Source organism: Neofelis nebulosa, chromosome 4 (genome assembly GCF_028018385.1).
Source record: "Neofelis nebulosa isolate mNeoNeb1 chromosome 4, mNeoNeb1.pri, whole genome shotgun sequence".
Classification (NCBI taxonomy): Eukaryota; Metazoa; Chordata; class Mammalia; order Carnivora; family Felidae; genus Neofelis; species Neofelis nebulosa.
In genome coordinates this window covers 53,835,039-53,858,683 of record NC_080785.1, presented here as the reverse complement: position 1 = coordinate 53,858,683, position 23,645 = coordinate 53,835,039, and the positions used below count along the sequence as shown (strand labels likewise).

Here is a 23,645-nt window from a genome sequence, read left to right as displayed (position 1 = left end):
GGGTGCCTGGGTGACCCAGTTGGTTGAGCATCTGACTCTTTTTTTTGGCTTGGGTAGTGGTCCCAGGGTCAAGGGATCAAGTCCTGTGTTGGGCTCTACACTAAGTGCAGAGCCTGCTTGGGATTTTCTCTCTCTCTCTCTCTCTCTCTCTCTCTCTCTCTCTCTCTCTCTCTCTTTTTCTCTCTCCCCCTCTCTCCTGCATGCTCTCTCTCTCTATTTCTCTCTCAAATAAATAAATAATAAATACTTTTCTGAAAATAAGTTAACAAATAGTTGTTTTTCCATATAAGTCTATAAAAAATAACCTTTAGAAACACAAGTTAAAATTTCTTAACTATTTAAAAAATTTTTTTAATGTTTATTTATTTTTGAGGGAGAAAGAGAGATAGAGTATGAGCAGGGGAGGGACAGAGAGAGAGAGGGAGACACAGACTCCAAAGCAGGCTCCAGGCTCCAAGCTTGTCAGCACAGAGCCTGACACGGGGCTCAAACTCATGAACTGTGAGATCATGACTGGAGCCGAAGTTGGACGCTTCACCGTCTGAGCCACCCAGGCGCCCCTAAAATTTCTTAACTTTAATCAATTTTTCAAATATGTAAATTATCATGTAAGTAATGAATGAAAACAGTGCTATAATAAGCTGCTAGAGAATATCTTTTATAGTTGAAGAAAAACAATTTAAATAAAATTCCCTAAACTGGGGAATTTGGGAAGATGGAGATCCCTCCTTTTCCTGTTCCTATGCTATCCATCTTTCCCTATTCCCATTTAAGTACAACTGAAAGTCCTGGACATTTTATATAAAACAAACATAAGAATCTGAAAGAGAAAAATACTGGCTAGGGACCTCAGGACACAGTGGTATGATCCCTGTTTTGTTTTGTTGTGTTCAACCTCATATATTCCAGACTTGGAGCTGGAGAAGTCAGTAATCTCCCCAACAGACACCTGCTCTTGTAGCCAAGAAAGGGGCAGTCTGGCAAGACAGAAAACTTTTGGACAATAACTATTCTCCTTCAGCCAAAGATCACATAAAAATATTGTGGCTGCACCACCACCTGCATGATCAAAGGCCAAACGGGGAGTCTACACTTCACCCTTGTGAGACTGTAATAAGGTATCCAATACCTCCCTCCCCCATGGTACCTGTGGAGCCTACGTGGGGAGCCAGGACTTGCATACCTCATTACATGCAGTAATGAGGTGCCCATCCCCTTCCCTCTGAGGTGTTGTCAGAGGAGTCTTAGTGGACAGTCAGGACTTTCACTATTGCCCAGGGGTAAGGAGGCCATCCCCACCACATTATCAATGCAGAGTACATGGGGACCTGGAACTTCCACCTCCATTCAGCAGTGATGGGGAGCTTACCACCCTCAGGTGACAGTGGAGGCTAAATGGGGAACCTAGACTTCTTCCACCTGGCAATAGTAAGGGGTACCCCTCTGTCCTGCCACAGTGGTATCAGAGAAAGTCATCTAAAACATATCTATATCTACATATATGTAGATATATATGTGTGTGTATGTATGTATACATACATATACATATATTTTTTAAGTTTATTTGTTTATTTTGAGAGAGAGCAAGCATGGAAGGGGCAGAGAGAGAGGGAGAGAGAGGATCCCATGCAGGCTCCCCACTGCCAGCGCAGGGCCTGATGTGGAGCTTGAACTCACAAACTGAGATCATGACCTGAGCTGCAACCAAGAGTCACATGCCCAACTGACTAAGCCATTCAGGTGACCCTAAAATAGGAGGTTTAAATAAGATCCAAGATCTCATAAACTAATATGTAAGTGTCTAGGTTTCAAATATAAATCACTTCTCATACCAAGAATTGGGAATATCTGACTGAATGAAAAAAGACAACCAATGATAGATATTAGAATTATCTGAAAAAGATTTTAAAGCAGTTATTATTAAAAGTGCTTCGATGAGGAATTTACACAAAGCAAGTGAAGAAATAGCCTCAATAAAAAAATAGAAAGTCTCAGCACATAAATAGAACATATGAAGAATAACCAAATGGAAATTTTTGAACTGAAAAGTATAGTAATTGAAATAAAAAGCTCAGCAGATTGACTTAACAGAATGAAGATGAAAGAATCAGTGAACTGGAATATAGAACAATATAATTACACAATCTGAACAAGAGAAAAAAATAGACTGGGAGAAAAAAAAAAAAAAACCCAGAGATTTAGAAACCTGTGAGACTATAACAAAAGATGTAACATTTGTGTCATTGGAGTTTTGGAAGGAGAGGAGAATGAGGGCAGAGCTGGAAAAGTACTAAAAAAAATAAATAATGGCTGCAAACTTCCTAAATTTGACAAGACATTGACCTCAGATTCAAGAAGCTTAAGGGGACCTATTTGGCTCAGTCAATTAAGCCTGTGACTTTGACTCAGGTCATGATCCTAGGTTGTGATCGTGGGTTCAGGCCCCATGTCACTCTTTCTGCTGTCAGCACAGAGGCTGCTTTGGATCCCCTGTCTCTCTCTCTCTCTCTGTCCCTCCCCTGCTTGCTCTCTCTCTCTGTCAAAAATAGATAAACATTAAAAAAAATAAACTATTTAAAAAAAAGCTGAGTGAACCCCAAGCAGGCTAAGCCCCCTAAAATCCATGTCAAGATAAATCATAATTAAACTTCTGAAACTTAAAGAGCAACTGGAAAAAAAATCTTAAATGCCACTGGGGAGAAAAATGACATCTTATGGTGGAAAAATAATTCAAATAACAGTGCATCAAATCTTAAATGCACCTGGAGAAAAAAATGACATCTTACTTATAGTGGAAAAACAACTCAAATAACAGTGCATTTCTCATCAGAAACCACTGAGGCCTGAAGGAAGTGATAAAATATGTTTTCAGGTGCTAAAAGGAAAGAACTATCAATACAGAATTCTATATCCAGTGAAAATATTCTTCAGGAATGAAAGGGGAAGTCAAAGACCTTCTCAGATGAAGGAAAAGAATAGCAGACCTAATCTAAGAGATGGCTGAAGGAAGTGTAAATAAAAACATGGTAAAAGGAGGGACCTTGGTACTATCAGGAAGGAGGGAAGACAGAATATAGTAAATAAAAATAAGGGTAATTCAGTAGGTTTCCTTTTCTGGAGTTTTCTAAACTATGATGGTTGAAGCAAAAATTATAGTGCTGAGGTGATTTTAAATGTGTGTAGAGGAAATATTTAAGACAATATAAATGGAAGTAGGATAAAAGGATGGTGTATTAGGGTTTTCCAGAGAAACAGAACAGAGAGATTGATGGACTTTAAGAAATTGGTTTATACAATTGTGAGGACTGGAAAGTCAAAATCTTCAGGGGAGGCTGGCAGGCTGGAAATTCTGGCAAGAGTTAACATGATAGTCCTGAGTCCAAAGGCAGTCAGTCTGGAGGCAGAGTTCCTTCCTTTTCCTGGAACCTCAGTCTTTTTTCTTAAGGTCTTCTGCTGATTGAGGTCCACTTACATTATATTGAGTAATCTGCTTTACTGAAAGGCTACTGGTTTAAATGCTAATCACATCTAAAAACTACCTTCAAAACCACATCCGGAATGGTGTATTTGTTTGTCTAGGCACTATAGCCTAGCCAAGTTGACACATATAATGAACCATCATAGATGGTAAAGAGAGGTAAAGCTTATGTATTTCATTCAGATTGGTAAAATGACTGGTAAGTTATATACATGATATAGTATCTAGAGTAGCCACTAAAACTGTACAAAAAGATACATTCAGATGAACCAAAAAAAGAATTCTAAAAAATATTCCAAATAACCTATAAGAGAGCAGGAAAAATTAAACAGGGAAGTGAAAAACAGAACAAACAAAACAAAGAATTAAATGGCAGACTTAAGTACTAATATGTGACAATTACATTAAGTATAAATCTGTTTTAAGTATACCAGTTAAAAGAGATTGACAGACTGCATTAGGAAACATGACCCAAATATGTGCTCCCTGCAAGAAACTTATTTCAAATTTAATAATATCAGCTGCCTAAAAGTAGAAGGATAGAAAAAGATTTGTCATGCAAACATTAAGCAGGAGTGGCTCCATTAATATCAGATAAAGTAGAATTCAGAGCAAAGAAAACTAGCAAAGTCAGAGAAGGACATTATGTAATCATAGAAGGGTCAAACCACTCAGAAGAAAAAACAATCCTAAATTTGTATGTACAAAGTGGTGGAATTAAAAGGAGAAATAGGTAAATCCACAATTATAATTGAGACCTGAACATCCCCCTCTCAGGAACTGATAGAACCATTTAGAAAATCTGCAAAGATACAGAAGATCATTAGAACACAATCTAACCAATAGGATCTTATTTACATATATAGAAATTCTATCAACAACAGCAGAATATACATGTTTTTTCAGTCCATGGAATAGTTACCAAAATAGATCATATCCAAGGCTGTAAAACAAACCTCAATCTATATAAAAGAATTAAAATCATACAGTGTGTTCTCTAACCACAATGAACTCAAACTAGAAATCAGTAACAAAATCTCCAAGTAACTGGAAACTAAACACACTTCTAAATAATCTATGGATCAAAGAGGAAGTCTGAAGGGAAATTTAAAAAATAGTTTGAACTAAATGAAAATGAAAGTACAATATAAAAATCATGGGGACCCTATACCTATTAGGGAAGTTTAATTTATAGTTTAAGAACTCCCCAAAAAGAAATCTCCAGGCCCTGATGATTTCACTGGAGAATTCTATCAGAAGTTTAAATAGGAATATGAATTCCACACAGTCTTCCAGAAAATAGGTGAGAACATTTCTCAGGTTCATTTTGTGAAATTAGTATTAGCTTAATACCAAAATCAGACAAAGGTTATATAAGAAATAAAAACTATGGACCAATATCTCTCATGAATATAGATATGAAAATCCTTGACTAGACACACCTAGTTATCAGATTTGAGGCAGCTCATAATAATAAAAACAGTAAAACCTATTGAGATGTAAATAAGAGATAAATCAAGACAGACCTAAGTATGGGGTTCACAAAGGCATGTATACTTGCTGTTTGTGCTGGTCCTGTTCCTGGTGTCCTTCACTTACCTTTCTCTCTTCTGTTTTGTATCTCAAAGGAGGGTGATTTGAGTAGGTAGTGTTTTCCAAGTTCCCAGATCAGCTAGCTTCTGCCTGGGTTGAATCAGTGGGGGGCGTTGGCAGGAGTTTGGAAAGTAAGACAAGGGAAAGGCTAGGGTACTTTTCTTCCTCCCTGTCTGCCGGAGGTGGTGTCTCTTTTGTAGCACCAGCTTTTCCCAGACTGCCTGCCTTGGCTTTGTTTTCCACTGGTGGTTTTCCTTGGACTTGGGCTCTGGTTACATCACTACTTTCTTTCTCCCTCTGTTCCTTGGTATGAGAGTGGCTTTCTGCTATGTCTCACTGTCCCTGATTATGTTTAGTATAGTTAAAATCTGTTTATATCCAATATCCAATATCTTTAGTATATTTAGTAGCATTATATCCTCCGTTTGGTTTTTGTGTAGAGTGAAATAATTGGGCTAGGTACTATTTTGATAGTATCTATGTCTTTATGTGCCTTTGTTACAGCTCATTTTTTTCTTTCTTTCCTTCCCCCCGCCCCCCATAAACTATTTGATTTTTTCTTCCAGAATAGGGAAGCTTAAAGCAGAAATAGAACAACCTTAAAAGGCTCTTTTCCTAAATCTGATCCTTCATGTCAATCTCAACAATACCACCTATCAAACACATGAATCGGACATTCAGCAAATGTTTATTTCAAACATTTGTTCAGTGTCTACTGTGTGATAAAATGTCAAAATGGTGAGCTGAGGGTAGAAGGTTGGATATGATATGGTTGCTTTCAAGTTGCTTTTAGGGTTTCTGAACAGGGCTCATAGTTACGGAAAGAGTTCTTATTACCAGCACCTTTAGTTAATAGGGTTTATGGAGTACTGTGAACTCCCATATAATATAAATTTCTTTAAATATGCAATCCCTTGAGATGTAAACATAAAATTATATTGTGAATTTAGAGAAAGGGAGTTTTGGTATATTCGAAAGAATCCCAAGTTCAGGAAACATTAATTTTATTCTTCTTTGTCAACTAACTAATTTTATATCATGGAGCAAAGTAGTTAAAAATCTGAGTTTTTTTTTTTTAAACAGGTTTTTTTTTTTTTTTAATGTTTATTTTTGAGAGAGAGAATATGAGCAGGGAGGGGCAGAGAGAGGGAGACATGGAATCTGAAGCAAGCCCTAGGCTCTGAGCTGTCATCACAGAACCCAACGTGGGGCTCAAACCCACAAACTGTGAGATCATACCTGAGCCGAAGTTGGATGCTTAATGGACTGAGCCACCCAGGTGCCCCCCAAATCTGAGTTTTTTGTATTTTTTTTTAAGTTTATTTATTTTGAGGTGGGGGCGGGGAGAGAGAGAGAGAGAGGGAATGAGTGAGCATGAGCAGGAGAGAGGCAGAGAGAGAGAGGGAGAAAGAATCCCAAGCAGGTCCTGAGAGCTGTCAGTGTAGAGTCCAGCACAGGTGGGGCTCTCTCTGTCATACTGTGAGATCATGACCTGAGCCAAAACCAAGAGCCGGACACTTTACTGACTAAGCCACCCAGGCGCCCCATGTAATGTTTTATTAAAACACTTGATTTTAGAATATTTGAAAGGATATATTTAACAGCCTAGGACATTGTTAAAATAAAATTATCATATAGTTGTTTCTCATTAGTCCTGCCTTTTCCTTTAATTGCTATGTAACTTAATTCTAATCAATAATTAGGCTTACCTTTATAATTCATGTCACACCTCAGCTTGGTGTCAAACATCCTAGGGCTTTAGCTTCTTTTTTTTTTTTTAATTTTTTTTTTAACGTTTATTTATTTTTGAGACAGAGAGAGACAGAGCATGAACGGGGGAGGGGCAGAGAGAGAGGGAGACACAGAATCGGAAGCAGGCTCCAGGCTCTGAGCCATCAGCCCAGAGCCCGACGCGGGGCTCGAACTCATGGACCGCGAGATCGTGACCTGAGCTGAAGTCGGACGCTTAACCGACTGAGCCACCCAGGCGCCCCAGCTTTAGCTTCATTTTATGTTAACATTCTGGTAGACCCCTTCACCCCCTACCTCCACCCCGTTCTATTCTTTCTAGACCTCTCTGGCCTATGTTGCTACCTCTTCAAATACTGTACTGGAGATAACCTCCAGAGAAAAACCCTTTAGTCTTGTTGCTGAAGGATTTTTTTAAAAAAATTATTTAATTCTGTCCTATTTACCAATACTATTATAACTCTTGATTGGAAGATCTTAATAAAGAAAGGTCTCCTCTCTGCAGTCTTTTATTTTGAAAAATTTGAGTCTATCGAAAATTAGGGAAAATTGTATAATAAACATCCTATATCTTTTGTCTATACTCACCATTTGCTAAAAACTTTTCTGCATTTGTTTTTATCTTTCCTACTGTATACAAATGTATTTGTTTTTTGGGGCACCATTTGAAAGTTTTATGTACCATGACATTTCATCCCTAAATACTTGTCACAGGATTTTTTTTACACTTTTTTTTCTTGTACATTTCTGCCGTACTAGAATATGTAAGTTCTCATGATGCATGATGCCAGAAAATATACTTTTTGTAGAGTCTCATTCTTCCAAATAAAGTTTTCCCCTAACTTTATATTACATTGATTTTTTTTTTTTTAATAAGCATTTTCTAATCACCTTCTGCTACCACCCACAACCACTATTCTCACTACTCCATTCTGATTTTTTTTCATTGTTTTCACTTTTAAACATTATGGTAAAATGTATATAGCATAAAATTTGCCGTTTTAATAATTTTAAAGTATACTGTTCAGCGGCATTAATGCATAGTGTCGTACAACCATCACTATTAACTTTCTAAAACTTGCATCACTCTAAGCAAGAAACTGTAACCATTAAGCAAGAGCTTGCTGTTTCCCCATTTCACTGGCCCTTGGTAGTCTCTAATCTACTTTCTGTCTTTATGATTTTTGTCTATTCTAGGTAGTTCACATTAGTGGATCCATACAATATTTGTCCCTTTCTTTGTCTGGCTTATTTCACTTTGCATAATGTCTTTAAATTCATCCATGTTTTAGCGTGTATCAGTACATCATCCTTTATGGCTAAATAATATTCCATTGCATGTATATACCACATTTTGTCAATCTGTTCATCTATTGATGGACACTTGGATTGTTTCCACCTTTTGGCTGTTGTGAATATTGGTGTACAAGTATCTCTGAGTCTCTTTTCAATTTGGGGGGTATATACATACCTAGGAGTGGAATTCCTGGGTCATGTGGTAATTTTATATTTAGCTTTTTGAGGAATTGCCAAACTACTTTCTATAGTGGCTGACCATTTTATATTTCTACCAGCAGTGTATGAGGATTCCAGTTTCTCCATATGCTCACCCATGCTTATTTTATTTCTTTAAAAACATGTTTTTTATTGAATTATTATTAACATACAGTGTTATGTTAGTTTCAGGTGTACAATATAATTGTTTTGTTTCTTAAATTACACATATGAGTGAAGTCATACAGTATTTGTCTTTTTCTGTCTGACTTATTTCAATTAGCATTATATGCTCTGGCTCCATCCATGTCATTGCAGATAGCAATATTTCATTCTTTTTTATGGACGAGTAATTTTCCCTTATGTATTTATGTACCTCTTCTTCATCCATTCATCTATCACTGGACATTTGAGTTGCTTTCATGTCTTGGCTGTTGTAAATAATGCTTCAGTAAACATAGATGGGCATATATCTTTTCAAATTAGTGTTTTTTGTTTTCTTTGGGTAAATACCCAGTAACAGAATTACTGGATTATATGGTAATTCTATTTTTAATGTTTTGAGGAACCTCCATACTGTTTTCCACAGTGACTGTGCCAATTTGCGTTCCCACCAACAGTATACGAGGGTTCCTTTTTTCCCACATCCTCGCCAACACTTGTCATTTCTTATTTTGATTTTAGTTATTCTGACAGGTGTAAGGTGATATCTCATAGTTTTGATTTGGATTTCCCTGATGATGAGTGATGTTGAGCATCTTTTCACATATCTGTTGGCCATCTGTTATGTCTTCTTTGGAAAAATGTCTACAAAGGTCCTCTGCCCATTTTTAGTCGTATTATTTGTTTTTTTGGTGTTGAGTTGTGTAAGTTCTTTATGTATTTTGTATATTCACCCCTTATCAGTTATATCATTTGCAGATCACTTCTCCCATCCAGTAGGTTGCCTTTTTGTTTTGTTGGTTGATTCCCTCACTGTGCAAGAGCTTTTTATCTTGATATAATCCCCAAATACTTGCTTTTGTTTCCCTTGCCAGAGAAGACATATCTAGAAAACTGTTTCTTTAAAAAAAAATTTTTTTTAACATTTTGTTTTTTGAGAGACAGAGACAGAGTGCGAGCAGGGTAGAGGCAGAGAGAGGGAGACACAGAATCCAAAGCAGGCTCCAGGCTCTGAGCTGTCAGCAGCCCGATGCGGGGCTCAAACCCACGGATGTGAGATTATGACTTCAGCCAAAATCGGACGCTCAACCGAATGAGCCAACCAGGCACCCGTAGAAAACTGTTTCTATAGCCAATGTCAAAGAAATTACTTCTTATGTTTTCTTGTAGGAATTTTATGATTTTAGGTCTCACATTTAGGTCTTTAATCCATGTTGAATTTATTTTTGTGTCTGATCTAAGAAAGTGGTCCAGTTTCATTCTTTTGCTTGAAGCTGTCTGGTTTTCCCAGCACCATTTGTTGAAGAAACTTTTTTCCTATTATGTATTCTTGCCTCCTTTGTCATGGATTAATTGACCATATAAGCACAGGTTTATTTCTGGAATGTCTATTCTGTTCCAGTGAGCCATATGTTTATTTTTGTGCCAGTATCATATTGTTTTTCCCTTTCTTTGATTATAGCCATCCTGAAGTGATATCTCATTGTGATGTTGGGTATCTTTTCTTGTGTTTATTATCCATTTGCATATCTTATTTGGGGAAATGTCTATTCAAGTCCTTTGCTCATTTAAAAAATTGGGTTGTTATCCTTTTGTTGTTTAAGGGCTCTTTATATGTTTTTGAAATTAAGCCCTTGTCGGATACATGATTTGCAAATATTGTCTTCCATTCTGCCTGTTATTTTCACTTTCTGGATAATAGTCTTTGATACCCAAAAGTTTTAAATTTTGATGAAGTCCAATGTATCTTTTTTATTTTGCTTTTGCTTTTTCTGATCTCTTAGTGACAGAACCATCAGCAAATTTATCAATTGTGGTTAGATGATTGTTTCCCTGGTCACATATTAGGGCTTGAGTTGCTTTTTAGTTCGAAATCAGCAAAAAATAACAATATTAGTTGCCACTTACTGAGTACCTCATATGTACAGGCGCCTTTGGGAAACTTGAAAAAATAATTCTAAGGAAAAGTCCTAATTTCATTCTTTCTAGGTAGATTCTATTGAAACCCCTTAATCTCCCAAAGACATATAAACTTCCCTGTCATTCTGGAAGAAATTTAACTTGGAACTATTGTTATTATCTCTACTGCACTAATCAGTTTCCTGGCATCTGCCCTGATCCTAGGCTCCCCCACTCATACACACATTTCAGCCTCTGGAGAATCCAGGTTTCGTGTTTCTGAATTTCATTGAATTTCTTACTTACTTACCTAGTTTGTTTTACCTTACCTGCCTAGTCCACAGTCATCTTTACAAACTGCTTACAAAGGGAATACAGTTTTGAACCAGACTTCAAATGTGTTTTATTGCACTAGAAGGTGAGAGTTGCCCTCACATTTATAACTCTGAAATTCCTTTAGGAAGGTTTGTATATGGTGCTATTGATTTACACAATTAGGTTTTTCCTATTTGTGGTATGAGAGCTTTCTCTCTAGTATATTTTCTCTCTGATGACTCAGTAATGTTTCATTATCCCCCCTCTCAAACTAGGAAAATACAAATATTAAGTGTTCTATCAATGTTTAATACAGTTTATTCTGATTTTTTCCCCTGTAGCGGATCTAAAGAGAACAATTGCTGTCCTCTTAGATGACATTTTACAACGCCTGGTAAAGCTGGAGAACAAAGTGGACTATATTGTTGTGAACGGCTCGGCAACCAACACTACCAATGGCACAAGTGGAAATCTGGTGCCGGTAACCACAAATAAAAGGATCAATGCGTCGGGCAGCATTAGATAGCAGTTGAAGATCACCTTGTGCTGCTACATCCACCGTGGGTCATATCCTATGGCAGAAAGCTTTTAAGTTGCTGGCTAGGATAGAATAATACTGTACAATAAAAGCCCTACGCATTTCTGAGGAATATGCTGGATTCACAGAGCTCTAATTCTGTATATAAATTTTAAAAGTTATTAGTTTGCTTTCAGGCAAGTCTCTTCAGTGCTGTACTACTATATCCTTAAAGGGAATTTGGTAACATGGTTGATGTAGTAAGCAGGTAGGTGATCTTTGTATAAATCTTTTGTGTTTGGGATGGAGGTGAAACAAAAACACTGAAAGACATGGGTTCATTTCTATAAAATATTTATTTAAATATGTAACATGTTTTTTATTGAATGTTGTTATTGAATCATTTTGTCATTTGTTCTCAATAGGTTTAACTGTTAGACTAATACTATTAGAAAATGTGCTTACTTCCAGTACTATATTTTGTTACTCAGATTATGAGCAGAGAAAGGAAGTATAATGTTGAAAATAATGTTTTGAAATCATGACCCAAAGAATGTCTTCATTTGCACTAGCCTTCAGAATAACTGGAGGTTAATTATTGTATATTGTGAAAAATTACATTTGTAAGGTTATAATCTTGAGATGGTTAGTAGCCACTGTCCATAACCTATTCTAAACATTGAGAAAAATAATGTAAAAATAGGAATCTCTAATCTCATAAATAACATTTTCTTATATATACCTTGAAGAATAAAAGATATTTTTATGATGAGATTAAAATTAAGTAAAGTATTAATTCATGATTTTTCACATACATGAATATTAATTTAAAAGTTTAACCTTTTGAGTGTCTGTGCTATTGAAAGCACATTATTTCCGTATTTGGGTAAGTTTTGCTTTTGTTATGTTGGCAGTGGAAGGGGAGACTGAGATATTTGTGAGACTGGGATGCTTAAGGTCTTTAGCCAGGTGTGTATACTAAAGGTATTTTGTGCTGCATTAAATTGCTTGGAAAATGTTAACATTATGTAAGAGTATCTGGCTTCATGAAATTGTGGATTTGTGTAAAAGATATATTAGGTATTCATTTTATATAATGACCACTTAAAAACACGAGCATTTAATTTAAGCTATGAAGATTGACTCTCTTTTCAGGAAAACAGCTATTGTATATAGCACAAGAGATCCTAATCTTGGATAATTCTAGTATAGAGCAACGTACAACTTTATTTAAATTTCCCTTGTAGCAAATTTAATTGCCATATGGTGCCCTGTATTTCATAGTATTTATTCTCTATAATAACTGCTTAAGTGCAGCTAGCTTTTAGATTTAGGCTATATTGAATTTAGTTTTGGATATTGTATTGTTTATTATTATAATATGTTACCACACATAGTAGCAATAATTATAATGCTTTATTAAAATAAGTATGAGAAAATATTGTTTCATGAAAGGTAGCTTTCTAAACTCTTTTCCCTATACTCTATGTGAAGAAATTAATTACATACCATTGCCAGTTGAAGTTTGGAATAATTGTTCAGTCTTATTAGATGTAGACATTTTTGTTTTTGTTTTCAGGGATGAAATAAAATATATTATTTGTACTTACAAGGTGTGATAAGTTTTTTTCTTTAATGGTGGTTGTGCATTTAAAAAGTGGTAAGTGATTGAAAGGAATCTTAGATAACTGGGGGGTTTGTTTTATCAAAAGAAAACAGTGGAAAATTGCTTTGTTCATGGTAGGAGAGTTTGAGTTCAGGATTTGATGGGAGTAAGTCTGAGGATTATGATCGGAGGTGGTTCCTAGGTTTGTACCCTCAAGTTGAAGTTTACTATTGAGTTTTTAAAGGATACTGTAGTATTTATATCTTCAATTAATCTTAATTAATGAAGACATTAACACAAAGGGTGTCACGAAACATATTAAAACTTTCATATTTATTTCAGAGTAATTTTGGGTTATTTCAGAATATCTTTAAGCAGTATACTGGCAAAAAGTAATTTAAACATTATTTTACATAGTTGATGATAACTTGGGTCTCATTTGTCTTCAAGAAATACTTAGGACCTTGACTGTGGAGTTAGGTAGACTATAGAGTCTCAGGTCTGCCTTTTTAGTGACACCATGTTCTTTATTTTAAATGTATAGAATCTGCCTCATCTTATTTAATTCTGTCTCAGAAGACTAAAGTGTTAACAGCGTACATAAGAACCTCTGACTTGTACATTTGGTTTAATTGCAAACACTGTTCTGTTTTTAACCACTTTCTGCTGAATAGCTATCGTAGTTAAATTATCCTTTTTTTTTTTTTAAGAGAAATGTTTACCTGAAAAGAGGACATGATATAATGAAAGAGACAATGAATGAATGCATGAATGAATCAATGAGTTAATTGAAACCAATTTTTAAATAATTGAAAGCCCAGAATGATTCTTAAGTTTTGGTTGGGGGCATGGTAGAGTCATCTTTTGAGAGAGCTCAAGAGCTAGAGAGGAGAGAAAGAAAATATGAAAATAAGAATAAATATAGAAAAACAAAATGGGAGGACAAATCTGAAATTTTTCTACCTACAGACAACTGCTATTGACATTTTAGCATATAAATGTGAATCTGATCTCCCCTGCCCATACTCTGTATTGTTTCTACTTAAAATAAAATCCAGTGTTCTTGCAGTGGCCTCACAAGCCCTAATTTGTTCCTATCTGCCTCCTCACTTCATCTTTAACTACCCTTTTCCTTCTTAATTCCTCTTCAACCATATTGACTTTCTCTTCCTGGGACTTTCTCTTCCATGCTTTTGCCTCAGCGACTTCAATGTGATATTCCTCTATTCCCAGATATCTTCATGCTTCCCCCCCATCCCCTTCCACAATATTCTCAGGTGTTGGCTCAAATGTGTCTCTGACCACCTACCTAATTAACATGCCTCTAGCACTCTTTTTTCCCTTTTTACTTTTTGTCATAATTGTGATATACCTAACATTAAATTGTATATTAATGTATTGTGTTTTTTTCTGTTGCTTCTTAGAATCTAGGCTCTGTGAAGGCAAGGACTTCATTCTGTTCACTGATATAATCTGGGCACATGCGACTGTGTCTGACACATAATAGGTGCCTGATAAATATTTGTTAAAACTAGTTACTAAGCCATTCTATGCCTTTTGCTTTGTGTATCGATACCTTTATTTATATTTTTAAAGATTATACCATACATTGTATTCTTTTTGTATAATGTATGAACTTCTTTCCAAGTCAGTAAGTATATAACTTTCATGGTTATTCTACTTTGTGGCTATATCACCATTGATATATCTTTCAGTCAATTATTAGACATTTTGTTTGCAGATAAAAGATTTAGACGTAGGTATGGGACAAGTTTAAAGCTTGTCCTCTTTGCATTACTCCATGCTGTCATTATTTTGGGTGGTAATGGGTAACCCAGTAAAGTGTGATTAGCAATTTGGGGGAGACAAAGTGGTGAAATATCTCCATTTGCATAGAATTACAAAGACAAAAATCTAAAATGGGTGACCATCCTCAGACCTTGTTTTATGTTATAAACAAGAGGGTAGAAGCATTTTGCAGGGTAGGAGAAAGACTGGGAATAAAATGTAGAATGGCTAATCCATTAATTGAGTTAGAGAGCTGGTTGGTGGTCAGAGTTGTGGTTAATCAGATCAAGTCTGTCATTTTGCACCTTTTGGCTTAAAATGGATCAATAATATTAGTCTGTGTTTAAGTAAGGAAGTTAGGCTCTAAAGATTTTTTTTATTATTTATTTATTTGTTTGTTTGTTTATTTATTTATGTAATTTATTGTCAAATTGGTTTCCATACAACACCCAGTGCTCATCTCAACAGGTGCCCTCCTCAATGCCCATTTCCCCCTCCGATTTTTTTTTAATGTCTTTTTCGATTTCACCAATGTCAGTATTTTTCAAACATATTTCCAGAATGAATTTAGGACCTCCTTTGAGTCCTTAGGTCAAGGATAACTTCACATTGCTTCTAATTGTTGATTAGCAGCATCATTTATTTGAATAAATCATTTTTCATTTAACTTTCTCAGGTGATTAATTCATCCACCCACCCACCCTTTCTTTAATGTTTACCAATTTTTCACTCAAAGAAACAAACTGGTTCGGAGGAGTCTTTTTAGGTGAGAGGGAGTCATGGTAGATATGGTATCAAGGCCCAAGGGAACAAAACATTTTGAGCCGCTGGTGTTTGGGAATTTCCGCATATCATTAGGTTATCTTCAGTTTTGAGATAAATATGGGTTTTTTTATTTGCTTATTTGTTTCTCATCTTCATGAGTTTGAAAAGGAGAGAAAAAATTCCCTTTTATTCTTTTTCTTTGAGCCTGAATTGGGAGTTTCATTTCAAAAGCCTCGAGTGGATGATTGAAGCAGGAAGACACAGAAAAAGGACCTCTGCTAGGTAAGGGCCACTGGCCTGCCTCCTGGCAGAATCTCTACACATCCTATATTAAAACTATTCAAAACTGGAATGTGCTCCAGGGGGAAAGATTTAGAGCAGGAAGGATTTGGAGAATTTGTTTTTAATCATGCCTCTCATTCAGTGGGATCTCTGTGGTAATAACAGTTATTGAGCATCTACAAAGGGCTGTGCCCTGTGCTGTGCTCTTCATGTACAGTATCTTGTTTAATCTCCAAAACAACTTTATGAGGTTCTATTACCCCCATTTTCTAAATAAGGGACTCTGGTGCAGAAAAACTGGATGGGGGAGCTCTGGTCACAGGTCTTACAGACCATACAGTAGAGACTCAAACCCAGAAAGGTCTATCTCTAGAGTTTGTACTCTTAGCACCATGTCTTACCGTCTATTCTACCAATCTTGGCTTAAGTATAGTCCATGTTGTTCCTAGGACATAGGAATTTCTCTCCTTTGATCCAAAAGAAAGATCTGCTTCTCTCTTCACTCCTTACTCTGCTCTTAAAGGCCTGGGTCAGCAGCAAGCACGGAGTCTGCAGGGCATCACATAATATGCATTTGGTGCCCAGGCATTGATGGTAGCCCACCACCCAGGATTCTGATGCCCAGGATGGCCAGGGTATGGGGATCATAGGAGATGAACCCATTCCTGCAGAATTGGTTGGGAGCACCAAGCTATTGTATTTGGGAGTTTATTTATTTATTTATTTTTAAAAAATTTTTTTTAACGTTTATTTATTTTTGAGACAGAGACAGAGCATGAACGGGGGGGGGGGGGGCAGAGAGAGAGGGAGACACAGAATCGGAAGCAGGCTCCAGGCTCTCAGCCATCAGCCCAGAGCCCGACGTGGGGCTCGAACTCACGGACCACGAGATCGTGACCTGAGCTGAAGTCGGACGCTTAACCGACTGCGCCACCCAGGCGCCCCTGTATTTGGGAGTTTAAAAATGAGCCTGCTATCGTACTGTCTCTTACATCCAATCTTAGAATGAAGGGAAGGGAGGGGTTGGATTTGTGCAGATTTTTTCCAGGGTGAACAGTATCTTCTCAGTCTGCCCTCAGGGCCATTTTTAAATTTTATTTTATTTATTTTTTTATTATGAAATGTATTGTCAAATTGGTTTCCATACAACACCCAGTGCTCATCCTAACAGGTGTCAGGGCATTTTTTGTACTCACCGTGGGATTCGGGGCACTATCAATTCACCTACAGCAGTTCTCTGTCACTGTAAAATCTAATACTAACATTTTATTTTCAATGTTTAGGTTAGGGATTTTTCTGGGGCCAAAATATTTCTTATAATTTTCCACTTCCTAGAGGCTAGACAGAGTGGGATTCAACACCACTCTCTTGGTCTATTTTTCTCCTTTTAATCTCTCTAGGTTTTTCAGATGAACCATTTGATGACTTTTAAAGGAGACTGAAATTGTCTCATAATGACTTGGTTTAAGAGTTTCACATAGTATCTCTTGAGTTTTCTGAAATACTAACAGAGCCTTGGGGTGCCTGGGTGACTCAGTAAAGCATTGGACTTTGGCTTAGGTCATGATCTTATGGTTCCTGAGCATGAGCCCTGCATTGGGTAAGTTCGAGCCCTGCTTGGGATGAGCACCACTTCTTTCTCTCCCTCTGTCTCTCCCTCTCTGCTCTTTGTTCACTTGTGTCCTCTGTCTTTAAAAAAAAAAAAAATGTATGTATATGTATATATACATATACACACACATATACATGTATATATATATGTATATATGTGTATATATTCAGAGGCTTAAAAACTTCCAGCCATTTCTCTTGGAGTGCCTGCGTGGCTCAGTCGGTTAAGCCTCCCACTCTTGATTTTGCCTCAGGTCATGATCTCACGGTTCTTGAGTTTGAGTCCTGTCCTGTGTGGGGTTCTGCACTGACAGCGTGGAGCCCGCTTGGGACTCTCTCTCTGCCCCTTCCCTGCATCCATGCTCTCTTTCTCTCTCTCTGTCTCTCTCAAAATAAATAAATAAACATTAAAAAAACCCAAAAACCTAGCCATTTCTCCAAAGCTTGCCCACTGCACATGGTCCACACACTGGTCATGAGACTGGAATTGACATCTCTATAGAGAAGTGAGGTAAAAAGTGACATGGAAATCCTTATTTTAAGCATTGTCAATTATTACTTGCCCCATATAATAAAAGGGCAGCTCTTTGGTCTTCCCCCCTGAACTTGATGTATTTAAAAATGTTGAGAATGTAAAGATTGCTTATTGCAAACTCTAAAAGTGTCTTTTAGCTGCAAATACCCTTCTCCTTTTAGCTTCCTGGCAAAGACACACTTGTAGGAGGAAGGCAGGCAGAAGCTGGGGTGGGGGGTGGTTTTGATATATTAATGTAGTTTGTTCTCTTTTTCTCCTCAGATAGTCTGCTGTCATTTTCTGCCTTGGAAAATAACTAAGTGGCACTTGGAATTAAACTCTCCCGGGGAAAGTGGTATGACTATTGAGAATTTTAAGTTAAAATCACTTTCTATCTCTCTGCATGGCTCAATTCTTCCTTTTATCTTCTTCCCTATCATGTATTATTGGGTTTTAATATAGTACCAAATAACCATGGTCAACGGCAGAAGAGAGGTAACTCTTTTTCTGATTAGAACAAGTGGCTTTTCTGACACAGAGCCTCATCTCAGGGGCTGAGAGACTAACCACATAAGTGGCTGCTCTGCCCTGTGTTTCTCGAATGATAAAGTTTTCCTGAGGCTAAAAAGGAAGCCAAGGCCACAACTCTAAAAGGAGGAAATTTTTCTTATTGTTGATTAGGGCTCAGTTAGCTTTACCAGGAAAATGATGACCTCGGGTCCTTCTTTTACCCTCAGGAAGATTTAAGCTATATCTTCCATACGTTTCTTTTTCAGGGAGTCTACACTTTACATATACTGGCTTCAGAGTAGGAAGAATTGGTTTCTTCACAACTCAGGCCAGATGGAAAGTATTTTCCTTTGCTCCTGCAAAACCAAAATAACTAGTATTTCTTGCTTGTGAATTTGGGCTTGCAAATAAGGCGTGAGTGCTGGCCACATGGAAACAGTGTTCCAACTCTAGTCACAGCTGGAGCCCTTTGGCCATCTGAGAATGTTCTGTTGGAATTCCAAACAGATGAAGCCAAGCCCAGAACTGGTCACAACTAGGAAACAATCCGATTATTGTTTCCTGTTTGTCAGGTTTTGCCTGCCCTGTTTTACATCATATAGTTCAGATTTGCTCTTTTCCATTTCCTTGCCTGGAATGCCTGGTCCTTTTCTGATATGCTCTCTAGTTTTACATACTTAGGACTCCCAAGTTTCTGATTCCCAACCTTAAAGGACTGATCCCTTTTCTCTGGAATCTCCTATCACTTGTGGTCTCTATTTCATGCATTCTGTCGTTCCTTCACACTCTTGCCTCTGTCTGGAATACTCTTCTCTCAGCACTTTGCATGAGTGGCTTCTTCTCATTCTTCAGGTCTCTGCTGAAGCACCACTTCTACAGCAGCCTTCCCTCGCTACCTGTTCCAAAGCCCGAGGCTTTTCTAGTGTGTTCAGAGACGGTCAGGTCCCCGGTGCCTGCAGAAGTGGCTGCTCTGCCCTCTTTCTAGAATGATCAAGTTTTCTTCTTCATGAGTTTGAAAAGGAGGAAAACCTCCCCATTTACTCTTTTCTTCAAATCTGAACTCAGAGAGTCAGTCCAAAAGTATTGAGTGGACAATATCTGGCACATAGTAGATACTGAATATATTGTGATAGGTGGATGTAATTTAAGAAGGACGTTATCAAACCTTTTATCCTAGTTCGTTCGTTCTTTCTTTCTTTCTTTCTTTCTTTCTTTCTTTCTTTCTGTCCAATTTGAGAGAGAGAGAGAGAGTACATGAGAGCAGGGGAGAGAGGCAGAGTGGGGGAGAGAGAGAGAGACAGAGAGAGAGAGAGAGAGAGAATCCCAACCAGGCTCGACAGGGAGCCTGATATGAGGCTCGATCCCATGACCTGAGCCAAAAGTGAGTGGGAGACTTCACTTAACCGACTGAGTCACCCAGGTGCCTCACTTGTTATTTCTATGTGTGTGTGTGTGTGTATGTGTGTGTGTGTGCATATATATATATATGTATATATATATATATATATATATATACATATATATATATATGAAGTCATTATGTGCTGTTTGTGTTTGTTTGTTTGTTTTGTTTCGTTTTGTTTTTAAGTAGACTTCGTGCCCAGCACAGAGCCCAGTGCAAGGCTTGAACTCAACCCTGAGATCAAGACCTGAGCTGGGATCAAAAGTTGGACCCTTAACTGACCAAGCCACCCAGGTGCCCCTTATTATGTATTCTAATTTAGAAAATAAATATTATTTTGAAGTTGATTGTTTTAAAATACTTTAGATTTTTTAAATTGAAGTTGAGAAAATTTGACTCTTAACTTCCATGTTTTATGAGTATGACTTTTGGAAATATGTAATTTCTGACTCAGTGCCTCTATCTCCAAAACACTGGTGATGCTATCCTGTGTGACCCTGTGGGGTTTGGTACAATAGATGGAGTGTGTCTAAGGCCCTGTGAGGTCTTAAAAAGAAAATATAAAAAAGAACAATCAGATTGTTGATCTCAAGTTCCTAGGAGGAGGCCTTGTACAAAGTAGGTGTTCGATATTTATTTGTTAATGTAATGTAACATGAGAAACGGAGACTGTGGATTAGCGCACACAAAGCAATAGAAAGATATTTGATATTCCTACAGTTCTTAGACTGTTTCACAGTGCAGTCTATACCCAGGACTTCTTTTCTGAAAAACCTTAGGGACTAGGTAGTGCAATATTTCAAATGACAGGTTGTGATCCATCAGGAAGATATGAAATCAATTTAGTGGTTTGTGACCAGCATTTTGAAGTAATGGAATAAAATTGAAATATCCGATTCCATCATCATTAATAAGGGTAAGTGTTCCCTGAAACTTTTGATTCGGATCTATGTGAGTGTGTGTTTTCTGAGTCAAGATGTAAAATGTTTCTTAGGTAAGTTGAGGTTTAAAAAATGTTTTAAAGCCTCCAATATAGTATGATTATACAGATTATAATTTAAATGGTGCTGTTCTCATTTTGCTTGATTTAAGAAGAAAAATAATTGGAACAGATGTCTTGTTTGCCGTTACCTACAAGGAGAAAAAATTGTATACTGGAAAAGATATATAGGACTTTTTTTCCCCCTTTTTTTTCCAGTTTAGGGCGATAATTAGAAGAAACTAAAATATAAAATATAACTGCTTTACTAATAAATTCAAGTCATGTTCTGGGAGATCCTTGGTCAAATTTCTCTTTATAGAGTTACTGTGAAACTAATGATTTTCTCATTTTTTTATAGAAAACAAATGGCACTATCAAATTATGACTATCAACTAATATTTCTAAGTGACACTAAGAACTGTGCACATCCTATCCTGAAGACTGATTTTTTTAAATGTTTTATTTTATTTTTGAGAGAGAGAGAGAGTGTGTGAGCAGGGGAGGGGCAGAGAGAAAGAGGGAGACACAGAACCTGAAGCAGGCTCCAGGATCTGAGCTGTGAGCACAGAGCCTGATGTGAACCCATGAACCATGAAATCATGACCTGAGCCAAAGTTGGACATTTAGCTACCTGAGCCACCCAGGTGCCCCTCCTGAAGACTATATGCATTGCTTGAAAGGAATGAAAATTTATAATGTTTTTCAATTTCTTGCGACAAGTTCCTTTATTTCTTCAAATTATGCGTACTTGCTACTTAATATATCTGCTTGGAGAAAACTTCCTCACTGAACCTGTTTCAAGCAAGGCAACAGAGTTTTAAATTTGTTTTTAACATTTTATTATGAACATTTCAAACCTGCAGCAAGGTTGAAATAATATGTCTAGCATCTAGATTCTACCATATTTTATTGTACGTTATCACATCTATGAATCCATTTTATTTGTTGATGCTTTTTGAAGCAAATTACAGTTATCAGCACACTTCCCCTGAAGAACTTTAGCATGCATGTCACTAACTAGAGTTCAACATTTAAAGGTTCTTTTTGTTGAATGTGAAATTTATATATAATAAAATGCACAAATTTTAAGTGTACGTTAGCTGAGTTTTGACAAATACATTAACCTGCTACCCAGACTCCTCTTATATGGAGCATGATTGTCACACCAAACTTCTCTCATACCATCTTCTAGTCACATCTTACCCCATCCCTCATCGCAATTTTTTCCACCATAGATTAATGTCACCCATTTGAGAATTTCATATAAATGGAATCATACGCTATGTACTTTTGTATTTGGCTGTTTCCGCTCATCATAATGTTTTTGATTTTCATTTATATTGTTGCACGCATCAGTAATTTGTTTATTGTTGAGTAGTAGTAGTTCATCATATGAATGTAGCCCAGTTTGTATATTCTTTTTCCTGTTGATGCATACCTGAACTGTTTTTAGGTTTTGGCTGTTAAACATAAAGCTGTTATAGGGGCACCTGGGGGGCTCAGTCAGTTAAGTGACACTCTTGATCTCGGCTCAGGTCATAATTTCACGGTTTGTGAGTTCAAGCCCTGCGTTGGGCTCTGCACTGGCAGTGAGTGTGAAGCTACTTGGGATTTTCTGTCCCTCTGTCTGCCCTTACCCCACTTGAGCATCTCTTTCTTTCTCTCAGAAAAAATAAACTGTAAAAAATTTAAAAATATAAAGCTGCTATAATCATAGAAGTCTTTTTGTGAACATAAATTTTCATTTCTTTTGGATAAATAAGTGAAATTACTGGTCATATGCTAAGTATACTAAGAAATACACCCCCCCCCCTTTTTTTTCCTGAAGTGGTTGTGCCGTTTCACATTCTTACTGGTGATAGAGTTTTGATTGGATGTCTCCACATTCCCTCATGCTCAGGATAGGTAATAGGTAATAAAAGGTCGTAATACCTCATTCCTTTGAAGCTTTCACCCCTTGATGCTTATAGAACTTAACTGTAGATTGTGAACAAACTTGTGAAATCATGTGAGTGGGAGTCCTGAACTGCTCGTGTGTATACTGGGAAAAAAATTTATTCCATCAGCAGATGGATGAAAAAAACATTGTCTTTAAGACAGAGAATAGAGGGGGTAATAGGAAACCCTTGACCGATCTCTGTCTTTTGATGTCCCAAAACTTGTTTCATTGCTACTTCTAAAGGAAGTAAAGCCTAGCCCAGAGGAGAGAATCATTTCTTGGCACTATCCTAAACCAAGCTGTTAACTGGTTCCCTAGAAATAATTGTGTATTTTTTTTGCTTGTATTATAGATTTATTATACAACCCTCAGGCACCTGGTTAGAATTGGTTTTTAATTTCTATTTCATATTTCTGTCAGTTTGTATGGGTTTCTTTATTCAGTTTTTTTCTAAAAGAAGTTTATTTATTTATTTTGAGAGAAAGAGAGAGAGAGAGAGAGAGAATCCCAAGCAGGCTTTGCACTGTCACTTTGGAGCCAGATGTGGGGCTCGAACCCATGAACCATGAGATTATGACCTGAACTGAAACCAAGAGTTGGATGCTTAACTGACTGAGCCATCCAGATGCCCCTCTTTATTCCATTAATGTGGTGAATTGCATTGGCTCATTTTCAAATATGAAAGTAATCTTGCTTTCAAGGTTATAACATATTCTTTTTTATGTGTTATTAGATTCAATTTGCTACTCTTTTGTATTAGGGATGTTTAAAACAATAGATTTATGAGATGTATGAGCAAAATTGGTCTGTAATTTTCTTTCCTTATAAACCCTTCTTTAGTTTTGGTATTGAGTTTATTCTGGTGTCATGAAATAAATTGAGAAATATTCTCTAAAAGACTGTGTGTAAGACTGATGTTATTTCTTTGTTAATTTAGAAGTTGCTAGTGAAGGATGTGGCCTTGAGATTTCTTCTGGGGAGTGTCTTAAAAAAATTTTTTTTTAATGTTTTATTTATTTTTGAGACAGGGAGAGACACA

At 36.8% G+C, this 23,645-nt stretch overlaps 1 protein-coding gene and 1 long non-coding RNA gene across 4 annotated transcripts in view; both read left to right on the top strand.

The window, feature by feature from the left end:
• Positions 1–12,819, top strand: part of CCDC126 (coiled-coil domain containing 126) — a 41,000-nt gene extending 28,181 nt beyond the window's left edge. For all 3 annotated transcript variants that reach the window (XM_058724817.1, XM_058724818.1, XM_058724819.1), the window contains one exon: positions 11,032–12,819. In XM_058724817.1, coding sequence (XP_058580800.1) covers positions 11,032–11,216 — 185 coding nt within the window. In that variant the 3' untranslated portion in view covers positions 11,217–12,819. The remainder of the gene's footprint in view (positions 1–11,031) is intronic.
• A 2,213-nt stretch (positions 12,820–15,032) lies between these two features.
• LOC131509270 (uncharacterized) lies at positions 15,033–18,173 on the top strand. Its single transcript, XR_009260399.1, has 2 exons — positions 15,033–15,648; positions 18,056–18,173. It is a non-coding gene; the product is annotated as an uncharacterized LOC131509270 (long non-coding RNA).
• The last annotated feature ends 5,472 nt before the right edge of the window (positions 18,174–23,645 follow it).